General features: G+C 44.2%; 1 protein-coding gene and 1 long non-coding RNA gene across 3 annotated transcripts in view; one reads left to right on the top strand and one right to left on the bottom strand.

Moving 5' to 3' along the window:
* LOC143303503 (uncharacterized) overlaps positions 1–18,774 on the bottom strand; it is a 206,404-nt gene that overhangs the window by 78,500 nt on the left and 109,130 nt on the right. The window lies entirely within an intron of this gene.
* LOC117160933 (uncharacterized) overlaps positions 1–18,774 on the top strand; it is a 46,127-nt gene that overhangs the window by 4,639 nt on the left and 22,714 nt on the right. For both annotated transcript variants that reach the window (XR_004464908.2, XM_033342038.2), the window contains exon 2: positions 3,251–3,667. Coding sequence is in view for 1 of the 2 variants with exons in the window: in XM_033342038.2 (XP_033197929.1) it covers positions 3,355–3,667 (313 nt within the window). In the remaining variant the exon portion in view is untranslated. The remainder of the gene's footprint in view (positions 1–3,250; positions 3,668–18,774) is intronic.

The following is an 18,774-nucleotide window of genomic DNA, read 5'->3' as shown; positions in this document are numbered from 1 at the left end:
AGTTTCTACACTCTTTAAATGACAGCAGTGGTTATCAACGGGATGATATAGCAATCTCGATAATCGTCACTTTCGCCATCGATATTTTAAAACATCGTGAAATTTCCACAGTGCTCGAGCTTATCGTTATTTCTTTCGTCACGAGCAATTAAACGTCCATTACGCGGCGATTACGGTAACTTGGAAGCAAATAATCGAAAGGATCAAAGACGGTGGCAGATTGTCTCGTGGGTTTCAGGGAAAAAGGAAGAGAAAAAAGTGCTTGCTCATGCGTATTCATGACCGGAACCATGGATAATGCCCGGGGTCTCTGCACATCATATCTTACACAGCTGGAATATTAATTCTTGTCATTCGTATGCGATGTGAGTGCAATGTTGCCGTGAACGCGCGCGCAAGGCTGAAGAATGGTACAGGTGCAAGTCACCTAAGAGAAACTGCGTTTTTGCGTATCCCCAGACATGATCGAAGGGAAGACGCTGCCCTGGAATTTAAATTGGCTCGATCGAAGTAATTATTTCAACCTAATTTGGATCAATTAACGGATGATAAAATTTGATGAGCTGGGGAAAGAAGTTGATTTCTCTGTTGGTGGATCTCGATTCTGCGCTGGATTGGACTGTACACTGTAGTTTTTCACGTGTTTTAAGAAAACACGAGACGTCCGAAACGAGTCCAATAATAATAGATCAATGTTCGTGGAGGTTCATTTTGTGCAATTTTTCGACGTCCTTTCGCGGCATTATTATGCGAGATATTATACGACGCGTCGTCAGCGAATTAACGTACTATAATTTTTATCCGAATAATATACGTGTAAGATTTTCAATGGAGAATATAAAGTAAGTCGCAAGATTAATAACGTTGCCACTGAAAAGTTTGGGAAACTATTTGACGAAACGAATTACTAGCATTTATTATACTACGATACGTCATAATTATCATATAGGTATCGTAATTTAGCGCAAAAAAAATATAATATCGGTTATATAATTATAAAAATTATAAAAATTATATTATAATATAATATAAATCGGTTGCCGATTAAAAACGCATCTTTCCACGAGTTGCGTTCGCGTCAAGCCCGCGATAAAATATCGCGCGACGAGCATCAAATAACAAGTAACAAGAAACTCGGGGGTTGATTTATAACGGTATGATTTAAACTGACACGGTAAATTATCGAGTCATCGAATGCAAAAATCTCATTTGTCATAAGCGACTGCTAACTAGGCGGGGCAATTTGTATGGTTTTTCTGGTCCAAAGAAATTGCAATTGTCGTCAGGTTTTTGTTAATGTAACTTTATAATTACGTCGGTAGACGTCGGTGGAGCGTTTACGATCGCTCCTCTATGATATCCGAAACTTTCGCTATTAATCGACGATCTCTTTCTCCCACAAATACTGTTTTCTTGTAAAATGACTGGCGAATATATTCTTCTCGTACTTTCCACAACAACGATAATAATTTCCAATCTTTCATTGCTGCAACATCGCGGACGCATCTGTGAGTAGTGGCGTGTAATAAAAACGGCGTTATAGTTTGAGCTCCCATTGAAAGCAGCATTTCGTTCGCTACGTAATTTGATCATCTTGAGTTGCAAAGTTCGTGTAATCAATCATCCACCGCACGATGAAAGTAGTCGTCGTTATTTCGATATTATTCCAGTTCCATAAACGCGTCGATGAAGTACCATATGGAGCAAGAAGTCAACGACAGCGCTCCGAACACCCATGTAAATTGGCGTCCCGCTAATCACCGACAGGGATTCGAGTTATAAATTTTACACAGTCGCATGTGTGCCATTCATCGGAAAGAAAGTGGATCGTTATTAACTTGTTCTCGATCCAATTTTGTAATCAAATTATCGTGTCATTAACTGGATCAAAAATCAACCTACATCTTTCTAGGATCCCATCAATCACCTCGGATTGCGAAAATGGAGCTACCTACTCTACTTACTTTAAGAGAAGAATCACTTGGAATTTTCAGCGCTCGTATTTATCTTGAATTATAAATAATTCCATAGCTTTCACCTCTCGACAAAGCGAAAACTTCGTCCCATTGAAGAGGTTCACCCGCTATTACGTAGATCCGATAAAACGCCGATAGACGAAGAATTTTCGAAAGACGAAAAAAGGATAAAACGATACGCGTCGAAGCGATACATCCAGAAAAACCTTACACGTCTATGGGATCGTCCGATTCGAAGATATCAGAGCATAACGATTTAGATGTGGTTTCGAAACTCCGACGATCAATCCAGCTCCATCCCAATCAATTAGGACTAATTTGTCAGCGTTGTTCGTCGCGTGTCAACGCCAGTCGCAAGAACAATCTTTAAACGACCGCGAACCAGACTCATTCCATCATTCCTTGGCCGTTTTTTCACGCCACTGTCTCGTCGTCTGAAAGACAAACACCGGTGGCGACACAGCGGTACGCCACCAGAGATAATCATCGTCATAAATTCATCATCATCACCATCATCGTCAAGCCAGCCTGAGGAGCATAATCACTCGTTAGCCGAGGCACACTTCGCCGCCGGCGAATCACTGTCAAGGCTGCCACGCTTCGTGGAATAACGAATTCCTTCGGAACAACCGACTCTTCCATGCTTTTCTTCGTCTGCCTGATATCGTCTGGATCACGGCATAAGCTTTTTCTTTGTTCTCCGTAAAAAAAAAAAAAGTACATACGTTTTGCGTCGTGTTTTCAGGTTCGTCAGATTCGCAACAAGTAATTCCCTGCCTTGCGTCCCGTTCACATATTTATGATACATGCATCCTCCTAATGATTCACAGATGCTTTGAATACGCGTTTGCAATCTCGTTCGATATCTTAACGGACCTGGCCAGATAACAGAATCAAGTATATTAATTCGTTTGTCAGGAAGTACGGGAGGAAATAAAAATAACCGTAAATCTAAAACATCAGATATAGAGCATGTTTGCACGAACTCGGCTGATTATCTATTTGATTAGTTATCTCATTATTAGAGATGATTATGACATCTGCTATGCGGGTTATGCTCGTTAATATACGTTTCATATACAGTTACAACTAGATCTGAACCGCGGATAACACCGACTGCTTTTCGAAACGCCTGTTATCTAAACGTTGACCGATCGATATAATTTCGTTGACAAATGCTGTCAAAACAACATCGTCCTTTTCGAGCGATAATTGTTCGTAAAGAATCGATCCTAAGCGAAAAACACTAATATCCTGCGTATTTTTGTTTTCAGAACGGACACGTTATCGTGGTGAAACTGCCGATCCGCCGTGATACGAAATAGCCGCTCGCGAGTCTAGTGCGTATGAAATCGTGGAAACCGAGCCGTGTGTAACGATGTCGTCGAGTGGTGAATTTTCGACTTTGTCCAGTGGCGAGGCTACCGGAACTGGCGACGATTCGTTGCCCAGTTCCCGGGAGGCTACCGCGGAAGCTGCGAGTTCCGGAGCTGGATTCATGCCGTTGCGCGAGTTTCTCGACAGATTCTCGTTACCGAGGGTGGTAAGGGTGGAAGGTGCCGGAGGAAGGCCGATATTATTGTACAAACAGCAGCAACGATCGCTGAGAGTCACGGCTACCCTGTTGATGCATCGTTACCGCCATGACGTGAAGGTTGGGCCTGAGATCGTGATTCCAGAGGGATATCCTGGTGAGTCGACTGGCTTCTTAAATTTTCTTCCTTTTCTCCATCGGTGGATCATAGCGGCCACAGCGGATTCAAATTAATCGATTCGCCTTTCGAACGTCGAACGATCTACGCGCGAAAACTAAAAAGCGTCGTATTATTCGGCTCTAATCGTTCGGCTTCTTCACCGACGATGTCCATCGATTCTACGTTTCCACGCTAATTTCCAAGTGTTCGAGAGTGAAACTGTCTTGGATAGCTCGTTGATTCGATACCCGACTAACTTCTATTCCGTTCAATTATCCGGGTATCGTATCTGTCGCGCTATCGATAATACGATCGACGTGTAACTCCCTCGGAACCAGATTCCACCACTACAAAACGTTTCGTTATCCGAGCAATCTGCAAATAATAGGTACAACAGGAGACGGAGTTGAATGAGTCTTGTACCATTTTCGAAGCCGTCGGTTGGCATTCGAGACAGCTGGTACTTTCCCCCCCTCGGCCGATAAATCAAGTCAAGGAGAACCGTCGAAACGCGAGGCATGGAAAAAGCGAGAGCCAATATCCGTGGCCGGCCAGAAATTCATTAAAGTCCGGTGTGCCGGTGTGCTGGTGGCACTTAATGGACCGCGAGATATCCGCAACTGCATAGAATTGACCGAGCCCAACCGTAGTGTCGATATATCGATCACGTCGCCGGCGATGATCGATCGTGCGCGCGAATCCTATCGGGAATTCGATCTCGGATTAAAGGCACTGGCGGCTGCTTGCGCAAGATCGCGACCAGGAAAGTGGCCGATTAATAAACGGCCTCTTTGATCGATGGAAACGTTTACATTCCCATCTCGTTTCTTTTTAACCAGTTTTATGAGCTTTCTGCAAAACGACTGGGGCGACCTCGAGAATCGCCTGTACACCCCGAAGCAAGAGATTGCTGTTTGATTTACCGATCGAGCTTTTATGCCAACGGTACCCAATACCGATCTTCTATATGTCTTCGTTTATTTGAACAGTATTTGAGAAGGAAGGATAATCGCGACGCCGAGTGTACCGCTCGGACACGAGAAGATGACCAGCTGAAGGAATGCGGTTCTGATTGGATACAACGTCGCGTAGTAGACTGGGTTTCTCTCGCGCGACCGTAGGTTAAGGTACAGCGATTTTTTGTCACAAACCGAAATCGTCATACGTCAGATCGCAGCGCGTAACATCGCGTGACGAAGAACGCGAACGAACGCGAGGTATTACGATTAAAGTCTGAACCTATTAACGTAAGTACTCGTACAGCCACCCACCATAGCTCGCAAGGAGTAACGTAGCTATCGTGACGCGAAACCGAGTATCAGAATTTCGTAGGCACTACCGTAGTAATTCCGAGATTAAGAACCCACGACACGCAACGCATCGAGTCATGCCATCTCGAGGGTTAAAAAGCCCCCCACACAAGCCGGTCCGAGCGTCGCTTGCAACATTCTCGAGATTTCCTGTGCGCCGCGATACATAAGAGGAAGGCGCATTTGTTTGCTTATTTACCCGCAGCCGAGTGTGTACATATGTAATCAGGTTGTAGTAGGCACGGTGGTGATTTAACCGAGGCCCACAGAAAGAAAGTAACAGATGGTTGTAGGTGGCAGTGGCGGTTTAACAATGAAACCGAGCGTTGCACGCTGGGGAGCGTTCGACTTGAACCGTGCTCGATCCTGACCAAGCGTTTCGTTACGCGTCAGTCCAATTACCGTACGTCTTTGCCAATCGAACGGCGAGTTTCACCCGTGACAAGCGACGTTTCATCGTAAATCGTGAATTATGAAAAAAATCTCTTACGCCTTGCGCTGTATCGCGATACGATGAAAGAGGAGAGATTACGATACTGATTGGGACGATGGCATGACACGTTCCAACGGATTATGAAAAAATGATAATCATCGAGCGCGATGGTGCGTATTATCGGTCGTCCTTTCTCTTCTTATTTTTTGTCAGGGCAAAATTGGCGGCAAAGACGACTCGAGCTCCGACAAACTCGAAACTGCTTTGACTTTGTACTCGACTATCCGAACTGCGTCAAATCCGGTCCGAACAGCTTATACCGTGCAGTTTCGCGGATCGTTCGTAGTCGTTACTCGATCGCAACTAGAAACGGGCGAGCGTCAACCTATAAATAGCGAATGAAAGTATGAGGTAACGCGGCAGAGCGTGCCGTGAATTATAATTTAATATCGTCCCGAGTCGTACATCCGCCAGTGTCTACGGCAATGGTGGTGAACGTACGAATCTCTGTAGCAACCTCGTTCCCGAATACGTAGTCCCTGGTCGCCGTGGAACGACCAACAGGGCGTCTATTATTCAACGGTGGAACCGCGGTCGGCCGCGGCGGAGGTGGTCAGTGACATATGGCCGCGTGTAACGGCCCGGCCTCTCGTATTAGCATAACGGCTGACGATACTTTTTCAATGAAAACGCGCGAATTACATATGCGCGGCTGGGTATAGCGTGGGTCGAAATTACGCCGATACCGTGATTCTGTTGAAACGGTGCAACAGTTTCGTTGCAAACGCTCTTCCTGTCTCTGTCTCTTTTCATTCGCCGCGTTCTTTTGCTCCTTCTTTGCGTTTCGTACGGTGATTCCTTTTCTCGCGTATTTCGCGTTTCTTTACTTTACCGAGAGAAATGAAACTTCGATCGGAGAGAGTGGCCGTTTTGCCTCGTCGCAAAAACGTTTCTTTTATAGAATTACGCACCGCGACCGTTCCAAATTTGTAAATCGCATGCCGTTCCTACAGTCAGTCCACTATCGCGCTTGAAACCAACGTTAACTCGTGTACGCTCCAGCAACTCTTTCCTCTTTGTACCTTGGCGCACCGTTCGTTTCCTGCTACCCTTATCCATTTTCTCGTCCTCGGCCGACGGTCCCCTCCCACGCAGCAGGAACTTATGCAAACGAGACGCATAATGATCGCATCTGTTCACAATGGGTCGCTAACGAAGTCTCGACTGGTCTAATCTCGGCGCGGGGAGCAGCGCGTTAGAATCGCCGCCGCCCCTTTTCAGCCACATCGCGTGCTCGCTCGCGTATTTGTTCCAGCAACGAGCACGCTCTCTCGATTCGCGTCAACGAGATCGATAGACTTTGAGGATTTAATTACACGTTCGCTACGTACATACTAAGCAGCTAGGGACTATGAATCGCAGAGAAAGAAAGAGGAATTCGCACGTTGGAAAAATCCAACGTCGAGTGATACTTGCTACCCTCTAATGTAATATTTAAGAAAATATCGATACAGCAGACGCTGTGGTGTAACATCTACGTGGAAAAATACCACGAAACGACCTTACACCACGAAGATTCCAGTTCATGAATTTCCACTCGGTACCCACGCTTTTTCGCCCGAGAGAAAAAAACTGGTCGCGCCGTGTTCTTTGTTTCGCGTGAAACGTTATCAAGGAGTCGAGCGAGATCGGCGTGTCTATCAGGTGCGGCCAAGAGACGAAGTTTATGTGCCTAGAAATTCAACCACGTTCCTCTCCAAAGCTGGCAGAGAGGAAGAGAGTAAGAGAGAGAGAGAGAGAGAGAGAGAGAGAGAGAGAAAGGGGGCCTATCTTTATAGGGGCGGTTGTGCAGATATCGCGTGAAAGCGCGCTCGTGACTCCGCGAAACACCGTGGGAGTGCCGCACCGATCGAGGGAATCGCTTTTCAGTCGAGATTCCTCCGAGCGAACGACTCGATGTCTTAAACGTTTATATTATGCGCGTAATTTCGCGCGCGCCCCTTACTAGAAAAACCGGTGTCGTACCTTCTTCTGCGCAAGTTCGAGGAACGCGAGTCGTGTACGCGTGGGCGCGGACTAGAGAAAATGACCGCCTTTTTTAAAAACATGCCGATGTATAACGTTTATCAGTCGTCGTGCATCTACAGGTTCGTAAACATTTCGAAAAGTATAATTACACGAGCCGTTTCCTTCCTTTTTTCGAAACCAAAGTACTCTCTGTACCATAGAACTTCGTTTATTCAGATCCACTTGCCTTATTTTAGCCCCGAGTCATCGCGAATATTCTTCGTCTCGCTTAACGCTTTGTACATTGCTGGAAAGTCGTCTCCACCGTTGATTCCTTAATACATCTCGCGAGATTAGCTTCAAAATTCTTGCAGTCAACTTGGAGATTACCCGGCACCCACCGCGTGCGAAGAACATTCCCACGAAACGCAAAAAATCCATTCAACATGGAATTTCGATAACTTCTCGGGCATCAAAGCTGAAAGCTGATACCAGAAGAGGTAAATGGCGCGTTGTCGGGCGGAAGTGGGTGCCAGCTCGATTCCCTCGGCATAACCCGTTGATTTACAACCAGAAACGCGTCGTGCACGCGGATTTCCAAGCGGCTTCTAGCACGGGTGTTAGAGTCTCGCGCGCCCCTGGATTTGCATAAATCTCGGAAACGCGAGGGAGCCGCGAAATCGAAAGTTGAGCGTCGGCCAGGCGGTGAAGCTATTAAGGGTATTCCCGGCGAGCTGGTGCGGGCGCGCGCGCGCAACCATAGCGTTTACGATGGAGGCTAGTCGAAGGAGGTTCCGTGGTTCCTTCGAGCCATCGAACGCCGTGGACGCGCGATTTATGGCGGACCAAGTCGAGGAATTTCTTGTTTTATTTATGGCCCGATGCTCGACCGACGATCGCCTAGAAAATATGTTTATTCCCGCGTCGGCCGGTCTACACCTGGTTGACTCCGCGGAATCGAATTCTGCCCTCCGGGGGATGCTCTGCGGAGGAAGAGCCGGATTCTTCCAGGTGAACACTGCTCTGCCATTGGAATCTTATAGGAAGCGGAGAGGGTGTTGAACCGTCGGCCAGATTAGCTATCGGGGCTGCTTATGAAATTCCATCGTTTTCTAAGCTTCGTCGTTCAATTTTTACGTCGATAAAATAATTCCTTCGATATAGGCGTGCAGCATTCACGAGTTTAATATTGGCATCGTTGATGTACATATATAACAACGTACGTGATACGTCGTTGAAATGCCTAATTTTCAACATATTTACACTGTTACAATTAATAGAAAAGAAACTAAAATCAGAAAGCAGGATAGCTTGCAATTCGAACGCTAAAATTACTCCGTGTAGATCTATATCGACCAGGTAAGTAACAACACAGAACTAGTAATATGATACGAATGGTATCTGTAACGATAGTCGTGAACAACACTTTATACGATATGTATCTGGCCATGATGTATCTTATCGATAATTAAATCGGTTTTACTAAAACGCATTCTGTTTTAAATTAGGTATAGAATTTACCAACGAAATATCTTTTAATCTCGCCCGATCACGGTATGCAAATTTACCGCTTTTAATCGGTTTCTCGATCACCGAATAGCTACGTTAACTTCTTTTGCGAGTCAGATTAAAGTAACGACGCGGCCGGCGTTAAACGGTCGAAATCGTGGCTCTGAATCTTCGTAAAAGCCAAATGTCGACATTTTTAATGCTCGTGCAATTAGGAAGGATATAGTTCCGAAAGATATCGCCGTATCGTTTCCATTTTCGACGGAAAATTGCCGAACGTTAATTAACATTTATTCGCGTTTTGCATTAGTTGCCACTCGATAGCCGCGTTGCTAGCACTTGCGCGCAAGAGAGAGGAAACGAGAGGAAGAGGCTACAATCATATGGCATTATGAACCTTTTAGGTACTACGTATCTCGAAGCTCCATACTTTCCCGTTACTTTATTTCTTTTCCTGTTGAAAGATACGTGAAAAATACTCGTAACCGATAAAAATTAGAAACAGATCGCAATCTGCTGCAAGAAGCGCGTCCTATTCGTACGTTCGCCTTAATGCAATTATCGCGATCGAAACTTTTTCACCTCGGTTTAATTCAATCATCGACATAGTACGCAGAGATCACGGTAGTTTGCTACGGCTACCGCTCGTAGCAATCCTCGAGCCGAGCTGCGAGGCGAGAAAGAAGGAAAACATCGTGAACGGCGATTTTTTAACACGGCTAAGTGATCTACAACCGGAATACGCTGCGAGAGATCGAGAGTTGTCCGCGATTACAGTCCACCGTGCACATACATTTCGAGTTTTCTAAATCAGACGTTCCCCAGGCAGAGATTTAGCAGAGAGTAGCAATCTGGAGGTTAACAGAAGCCTGGCAGAGATTCCTGGTTCCGCTCGGCAAGAAGATCGTTCCAATTTCAGCCGGGGAATACGTGATATTAAATCGCGAACGAGCGGCTCATCCCTGCCAGCTAACGCTTAATCGCTCGAGGAAAGCTCGTGAATTCATTCGGGCAACGAGCATGTAGATTTATTACTGCCACGGAATATCTGTTATCGCTATTCTGTTATCATCGTTCCAGGGAAATACGTTTAAACGAGCCAAGGCGAGAACCATCCTTGGCGTTTTTAATAAATTCTTCCGGATACGTAAAAATTACTAATAAATTATTGCGTTGGGCATATCGTACTCGAAAGGCAGCCGAGGTAAATACGAAACGCGTTTTATGGAAATGTTAGCTGTTGCGCGTAATCGCGGAAACTTGGCATTTTAGTCGATGCTATTCGTACAGCGAACAGGTAGATGCGGTTCCATAGGTACAAACCAATTTTCTTCTCGGATAAAATATTCCGGTTAAAATATGCAAACGTAAGATGGACGATTTTCCTTTCTTCGTAAGAGCGCTGTGAGACCGAAGGGAAAGATATTTAGCCAAGAAAGGGATAGATCGTCGTTGCCTCGTCGTGGTCGCGATAATTCCAAGCACACCGCTTCTGGATAACGTTCGTCGATAATTTCTCAATAGTCCATTCGAATCGAAAGAAATCAGCGTTTTACGTAGTAAATCGACCGCGTGTTTCCCTTGAAAGCGGTTTTCCTAGAAAGAGAAACTCATTGTCGTACGAAGGCCGTAGAATGTCACGCGAAGAGAACCGGGGAGATCCATTTCGAGGAAAGTAGGAGCACTTTCATTGAGAAATGCTTTCCAGGGGCGGATTCGTTTCCGGTTTTCACAACACTTTCAACCGATTCGAGTAAGTGGCAGTGACCCGAAGTTACGCCAGTCGCGTCAAATTTGTTTCAACTTCTACTCGATGACAGACTCTCCGTTTAGAGATTCATAATTCCATAAATTCTGTTATTCGAAGAAATCGTATCCAGTTAGCGAAGTAATTTCCAGCAAAAGATTATTAACGAAACAATCGCTCAAGCAGTAGAACGGACACGAACGACGAGACTAAAGATTCCACCGTCATTCCAGCATCTGTTTATTCAACTATCGAACAATCCGCAAGAATCCGTAGACTATTCACCGTCTCGCAAACAATACACGCAAGAATCGCGGTGAAAAATGGTGACTTTCCGAATTGAAAGAAGCTTTTGTGACGGCGTCCAAGGTTGAAGCGGTAAAAGAACAACGAGCTGTTGATGGTTCTTCGCGTTCTATTGGACGGTGTTCTGTAATTAGTACTCGTGTTCGATGTCCGCCGTGCAGAAAGGAACCATTGAGAAATCTACTTTGCATAAACGTGAATTTCAATCGTCTACGCTCGGAAAGAATAAATTTCGAAGGTGTCGCCGCGACTGGCTTCGTGGATCGACAAATATTTGTAAACGTAGCCTACCGCTCGATAGCATCCGACGTCTGCTTCTGCCAAACAGGATGTAATTTAATCAGAAAACTAGGAACAAAAAAGGTGGCGATGATTTCGTTGTCGGTTCGTCTGGCTGGCAACGAAAAACTTCATTATACCGAGCAATTTTTCACCGAGTATCGCATGGTAATATTCCATGGTATTTTAATAAATCTCTCCGACAGAACGAACGCTCTGTACGCGATGTACGAAACGGCGGCAATTAAAATAAAATCCAAAGAAGAAATATTTAAATTGAAAGTTTAATGCGAGATCGCGGTTGCTTTATGGGGTAAAAATAAAACAGGCTGGTTTTATGGAATCTACGGATCGTGTGTCTTTGACGGTATCCTGTAATTAACACGTGATCGATGCTTTGCATGTAGAAGGAATCCATCGAGAAATCTGATTTGCATAAGTATGAATTTTAAACTTTAAAGGTTAGCATTTAAATGGGAACGCATGTATATTCTTTTTGGGAACGAACGTCCATCCGGTGGAACACGTCGAATGCAATGATGATATCGTTTAATTTAGGATCATTTCCTTCGACGTGAGCCTCCTCGTCGCTTTTAATTGTCGACGTTTTTCTTCAGGCGATACGCGCGCTTCCTTTGTGTCTGTTTGCCAGACGATGAAACAGTAAAACGTGTTTTTCATCTCCATAATATTCAAACTTATCGCGTATGCAATAAAGGGGAAAAATGGCATCGACAAGCGATATAAAAAGAGCACGCGTTACGAGCAACGATGCTCGAGTCTCGGATAAATTAATAAAGGTGATTTTTCTTCCCGTGAACGTAGCCTTGAACGCGACGCGAAGGGTGAACCACACTATGCCATCGTTCATTCGTCAAACCGTATTCGTTTCAAAGATTTTTTCCGATACTAATATTTTCCGGATATTTATCTCCGAATAATTGCGCCATCCTCCGCAACAGACTATAAAATAGGCTAGAATCGAGTATATTTTTCGAGCACGCGGACGAAAGGATTTGGCTGCGAGTTCGAATGGAAACCGATCTTGCTTTTTCTCCAAATTCTAACGAGAACGTGGTGGCTCGATGCGAATGTCAACGAGATCGTACGCGAAGCACAAGCAAACAGGACTGGATCCGTAATGCCGGGATAATTTCCGACGTCCCGTATTACGGCCGCGGTATTCGCTACAGATGTAAATACCCGTGGGGCCCGAAGAGCCCCGTGGCTATTAAATACATACGCTCGCCGGTGTTCGACAAATTGCTCGCATGAACCAGAATAATTAGCATCGCCAGCCTCCGGTGGTTGGTATATCCGCGGCCTCCGCAACGACGAACAACGACTCTCCCAAGGCGAAGGGAAACTGCGCGAAGCGACGTGCAGCGGACGAAGAACGTCGTCGTCGAAGAGGTGAACGCAGCGCCGCGACGCGTCTCTCCCTTTCCTTTCACTTTTCGTTCTACCCTCAACGTCTGTTGTCGTCCCTGTCGTTCTCATCCGTAGCAGGATTCTCGCCATGACATCACGGCACGGCTCTCGGTTGCGTTTAATCAGACTCGCTGACTTGATGCAGCCCTCTGGTGCGCGCCGGCTGCTGCTTAAGAATGTAATTTAATATGCAACGTTACCGCGGGCCCCGGCGTGTCATATTTATAGGTATTTATGCATCAGCTTCGTGGGCACGTTTACGCCGAGCCGGTGCAGCCGGAGATCATTGAAATTACCCCCGGAGAGGCAGCGACGCGAAGATGCTCGGCTACGTGGGAGGAATTTATCGTTGTTTATCACTCGTTAGTTTCACCTCGAGGCTCGACTTTACGCGCGTCCTGCGTTCGAGTTCGAATCTTCTACGGATCTGATCATGTTCTGCACGGTTTTATACGGTTCTGCTCTCTGTGCTTGGCCCTGCACCTGTCGTTATCGTAATTCGTCCCCGATTCGTACCTTGCACCACTCTCCGCTCCTATCGCGTCGCTTTTTACGACTTCCCTCCGTTCTGGCCAGATAACCGCACTTTCGTAATCTCTTTCGATTTTGTTTCCACCTGGTCTATCCGCTAAGTTCGCTCCTTCTTTTGTACAGATAACGCGGTTTGTTTCCTTTCTTACGAAATTTCTGGTTTTGCGTTTTCGTTGCGACGAAAGTCTATCAGGCTACAAAGTTTAGCCTGATTCGAGTCAACTTATATCTCGGTCCTTTACGCCGATAATTTATTTTTTTCACTGACAAACTTTGAACGCCGTCGACGATCTTTATCGTGTTGATATTTCGCACGCTAAAGCCACGTAAATGAAAGTTAGGTTTTTATATGGATTTCTAGTCAGATGAGTTTATGTCTAAAATGAAAATAACGAATTTATGGTATATAGTACGTACAATTATACGTACGATTAAGTTAATTGGACGAATTAGTAATTTTATTTACATTTCTTCAATTCGCATTTATCTCTGAGATTTCTTAATTGGAAGAATATTCTGTAAACTAATCGTGCAAGCGGAATTGCATTCGGGTATCATAATCTTCTAAAATGTTCTGCTTCTTGCGTTTATACTTTCGTATATATTTTTATGTTTCCATATTTCATTTTGTTACTTACAATTTATTAATAATGAATCGAATATACAGGTATTAATTGGACAGAAAACGATGTTTGTTTAACCGAAACTAAATGCGATGCTCGTATCTATCTGAAATAACTTTACAGTTATTTGGCAACTCTCGTCACAACGAATCTAACACTCTCTCTCTCTCACTAGCAACTCTAACAACTCTACAACACTGACAACTCGATCAATTCTCTCAACTCTACTCTTCGACGTCTCGATCAACTCTGACTCTCGCAACACACTCACTTTTCGATTCGCATACTCTGACCTCTCGATCATCCCCCCTTGAAACACGAAACCGTCCTTCTGCTCTAACGTTGTTAATTGTTTTTCTCATATCTCTGTAAAAATTAGATGACTTTAGTCACATAGGCGCTCTTAAATGTAAACGAACCACAGAAAGACGACGTACGCGGCGACGTATTGGCGTTCATCAAATTTCTTAATACGGCAGCCTCATATCCTTTCAGCATGTACGTTCGTATAGATATAATTATAGAGTGGCGGAATATTCGACGCAATCCGTGCAACGTTTTCAAAATCCAATTCCCAAGAATGAGAAAATTCATGGGCGCAATTACACGATAAACTACACGTAGAAAAGTATCGTAATTTGTACGAAAATTCAATCTTCGACTGTGAACCGGTTCCACGCTGCTAAAAATTCTCGTTGCTATCATATTGGGATCGATAAATGCAGCTCGATTAAACGTAAGCGTTTCGGTAATCGCTTCAAAGTTGAAAACGCGCGGCTCCAGAAGGTGTACAATAAATATTAGCCGCTGTCAATTACGGTGAGCTATTATTTTCAGGTAATTCGCACAACAAAAAGTACCTTAATTGATATCCCGTGAAATAATGAACGCGAAAATCCATTCTGAAGCCGAACGTGTTTCAAGGGATCGTGTAACGAGTATTGATTACCCGGTAACCGATGGAAAAAAAGAAATGTAGATCGTCGATTGATGAAAGGTTGTCGATTAAACTGAAATTAGAATGTGAATCGAAAAAAGACTCGATCTCCAGGTATCGATAAAAATTGCAAGTTGCTAATTATACATAACTCGTTCAAAGTGATATACTATACGTATTAATCTGAAAACGAAGATCTAACTACGCACTGTTGGCAATTTACAGAGCTATATATCTATAAAGTATACTTAAATGTCTCTGTTGCTTTTAAAGACAAATTATCAGGAATAATGAACGCGAACATAGTAATAAAAATCGTAACAGATGGTTTTGCGTTGAACTAGATATGTATGTATTCGATGATAAATGAATTAAAATTGCAAATATCTCTACGTCCATGTATCCTATGGCACGACGCATTTCAATTTACACCGAAGACAATGCCATTGTCTAGCGATATTCCGTGAAACCAAACACAGGCAGAAACCATTACCGTTAACAGAATTCTTTAATTCAAGAAAGCTCGGTATAAAAGCCAGGCTTCCTAAGAGCCGCGCTTTATCGATACTCCGTGAAGTCATCAATGCGCCAAACACACGGTGCGCAACGTGCTATTACGGTACCTTGCTTCCGGCGGAACGTTTAATGTCGTCCTGGCCCATGGAACGCGTAGAAAATGCGGAAAATTGTGTCTTGACGGTCCACCGCGGGAACGTGTCGTTTTATAAATAACGCTGTTACGTAGTAATAACAAATTGCAACAACTTTGAGCCTCGGCTAGCCGACCGTTTCGTGAAACTCGAACGTGCAGAATACGGCTATTACCGTGATTGTCTTTATCATTATTATTATTATTATTATTATTACGTACGTTAGTGGTATTTTTTTCTTTTTTTTCTTTTTTTTTGCTGTTACTCCTTCGTAACTTTCCGAGGTACGAATATACGAAACTATCTTCGCGAAGTTACACCATAGTTCTGAAATACACAGGTGGCTGCGACAATTTTGTGCTTGTAAGCGACTGGCGAGTAGCAGGAAGAGTAAAAAGCTCCTCTTTCCTATTCAGAATTAAGGGACAGTTTTGCTTAGCGAGTCAATCAGAGGGAATGAAACGCGCAGGAAGCATTGTATTTTCACACGTACCTCCAATCCATCTGTAACCATAATAGCTTCCTGACAACTCCCTGACGTATTGTCTCGTTTGCAAATATAATAAGACGCGTTCCTTCCTAGTACCTTCGTGTATGGAATATCTTTCGGACCACCGCGACGATGTTTCGAAAGTCGCACGAGGCGTACTTCTCTTCTTTCGTTTTATATTTATCGTATTACGAACAGAGATACGTACATGTTAATTCAATCTCGCGATGCGTAACGTCGAAACTTATAAGGAAACGTTCGCCGGGCGAAATAATTAAATGTAGCTTTCTCCCAATGAATTATTTTCTTATTTTTCTAAGCGCAACTCGTAGAATACAAAACATAGAATAGTCTCGTAGCTCAGAGTACTATACATCCTAAGAAACCTTATACGTGTACCCGTAGAACTCTATATTCGCGGAACACCGTATCGATAGCGCGAACCGCATCGCGTTAACATCGATCACGTTGGTGAAGCTCGATTAATCGAAGAATTGACTTGTTCGATATTCGCTATACCTTCGGTCACGCCTTCCTTGTCCCAGAAAAGGGAGTGGTTATGCTAATCCTGGGATCTGTATTCGTACTTTGCGACACTCTTGGTATTCGGTGCACGTGATCGTACACGTGTTTTCAGAAATCGTTTCTGCGTTTCACGAATATCCGTTAGAATCAGCTAGAATAAGCATCTATCCTAGCTTCTGCCACTTTCTTTTATCAAACGCGTGAAATTAAATCGCAAATAAATAGCAAAAGTAATTGTTCGGTAATTCACATTTAAAGATATTACGTGTATTTACACATGTATGCATTGGTATGTATTTATACGTATTCGTGACATGTATGGACGCGACATAACCAACTCTCATTCACTCTTCCGCTCTTTCAGTCCTGACAAGAGTAACTAAAGACTAATTACAAACTGACTCGTGCAAGCATCCTCCACGGCATTTATCCTCGCGCCTACACGTTCTTTCTCTCTTTCGCTCAATTGAGGCAAACTCTACGGACATTTCTAAAAAAAAAAAAAAAACATTTACAAGCATTTAGAAGCATTTGCAAGCTGCTTTGTACGTAACCATTTTGCTAGTTGTTCCCTGCTCTTCCTCGATATAGACTTCCTTAATAGACTCGTGCAGTGCAGCAGGTACAGATCATCTACGACTTTAGCGTTAAATACTCGATGAATACCCACTATTATACTACCCGTTTCTTTTCTACATCGTAGCGAAAATATCTCAGAGTAATCTGTACTACGGTGTTTTACGAAAAACAGCAACGTCGAATTAAATTTGCTAAGAGGCTGGATTGAAATTTAAAGGAAAGAATTCTTTAAACATCGCAGAAATTCAATTTAGTGGGAAATATCGCAAGTCATCTCTTCATATCGCACGCCACAGCTTTGTGAGACATAACTTAACGCGTTGAAATCGCGTTTCCTCTCGTCTCTGCCAAAAGGAACAACGGGAAATAACACAGTAGAGAATCGTAGCGTGCATTGCAGCAGAGTCAGCTTAGCATTACTCGGTGAACGATAAGCGGGTGAAGGCCCGCAATAAAGAAATGATACGAACCTGACGTTCGAAGGAATACATTGAATGGTAGATCGCCGAGAGATTGCAGTGCCTCAAGGTGTGACTATACCACACGATCGATGATCAGCGTCAAAGATCTGGATCTCTCTATCAAAAATAAAAAGCCGCTCGTCGAGAATATTAAGAGCCGGCGCAAGGGCTGATAACTTCATATTAAGGCATCTGGTATTTCTGTTTTCTCGTTATTCCTTTCAAATCCATAGAGGTTTACGTCGAAAATCGTAACTTTGAACCATCTGTAAGTGAACACGCGCGTTCCAGGTTCGAGTAATTTACGACGCATTTCTGTGCATACCTCGCAGGATTCGAGTTCGTCTATCCGATCGAGCCACCCTGTACATGGTGACAGAGGGGTTGTTGAACCTAGGGAGTAGGCTCGTCAACGCGGCGACGTTGAGTGGCCGTAAGGAACTCCGAAGCGCCTCGTTTCAGCAGTCATAATTTTCAGGATTCCTGATGCAATGCTATAAAACAAAAGGCTCTGGTCTGAGCAAGGCGGACGGTATTGCGACGGCTCTAAAGATATCGTCGAACGGTGACGCCGTGAGAAACGACACCCTGCGTTCTTCCTCTCTTTGTTCCTTAGCCACGTAGGTGTGTTATCATTCGAAGAAACGTTGCCAGCGAACGTGTTCAATTTCAAAATGGAAAAGCTTCGGCTCGTTCAACTTTCTTCCCCATAGAGTCGAAAGGATTCGCCAGGGTAAACATAAACGTCTCAACGTTTTGAAATTATTCGGAACGTCCGTATGGAAATGAAACGCGTTTCTACGTTTTAGCCGGGCGCGAACGAGTATCGGCGGATTCATAACCTGGCAACATTTTGAACGGGGACGATAAGTTCTTTGGCGAGAAGCTGTTTCCGTCTCGTCGAAAAGGCGATCTCGTTCAAAGCGCGCAAAGTCGTTGCGTGGACGTGTTTTACGATGTTGCTAGGGTGGAGGATTTAAAGCGAGTACATGTACAGAACGCGTCGATACGCTGTGATAGCGTTTTCCACTATTTCCGAATGTTTACTATTATGTGCGAAGTCTATTACGTGGCTTGTATAATAGGAAGGCAAGACGAAAATGGGGCGACCTGGCGAGATTTCAAGCATCGTGCTCCGTACAGACGCGCGATATTAGAATATTTCTTGCAAAACGTGTTTTTTCGTCGTTCGAGATCGATTCTATTATCAGGTGGCAATTCTACCGCGAAAAGAAACGTTTTACCTTGACTTTCAAGATCAAGGTGAATTTCGTGGCAAATTTTTT

Source organism: Bombus vancouverensis, chromosome 13 (genome assembly GCF_051014615.1).
Source record: "Bombus vancouverensis nearcticus chromosome 13, iyBomVanc1_principal, whole genome shotgun sequence".
NCBI classification, from domain to species: Eukaryota; Metazoa; Arthropoda; class Insecta; order Hymenoptera; family Apidae; genus Bombus; species Bombus vancouverensis.
The sequence above is the reverse complement of the archived record's forward strand: the minus strand, read 5'-3'. Positions and strand labels throughout refer to the sequence as shown.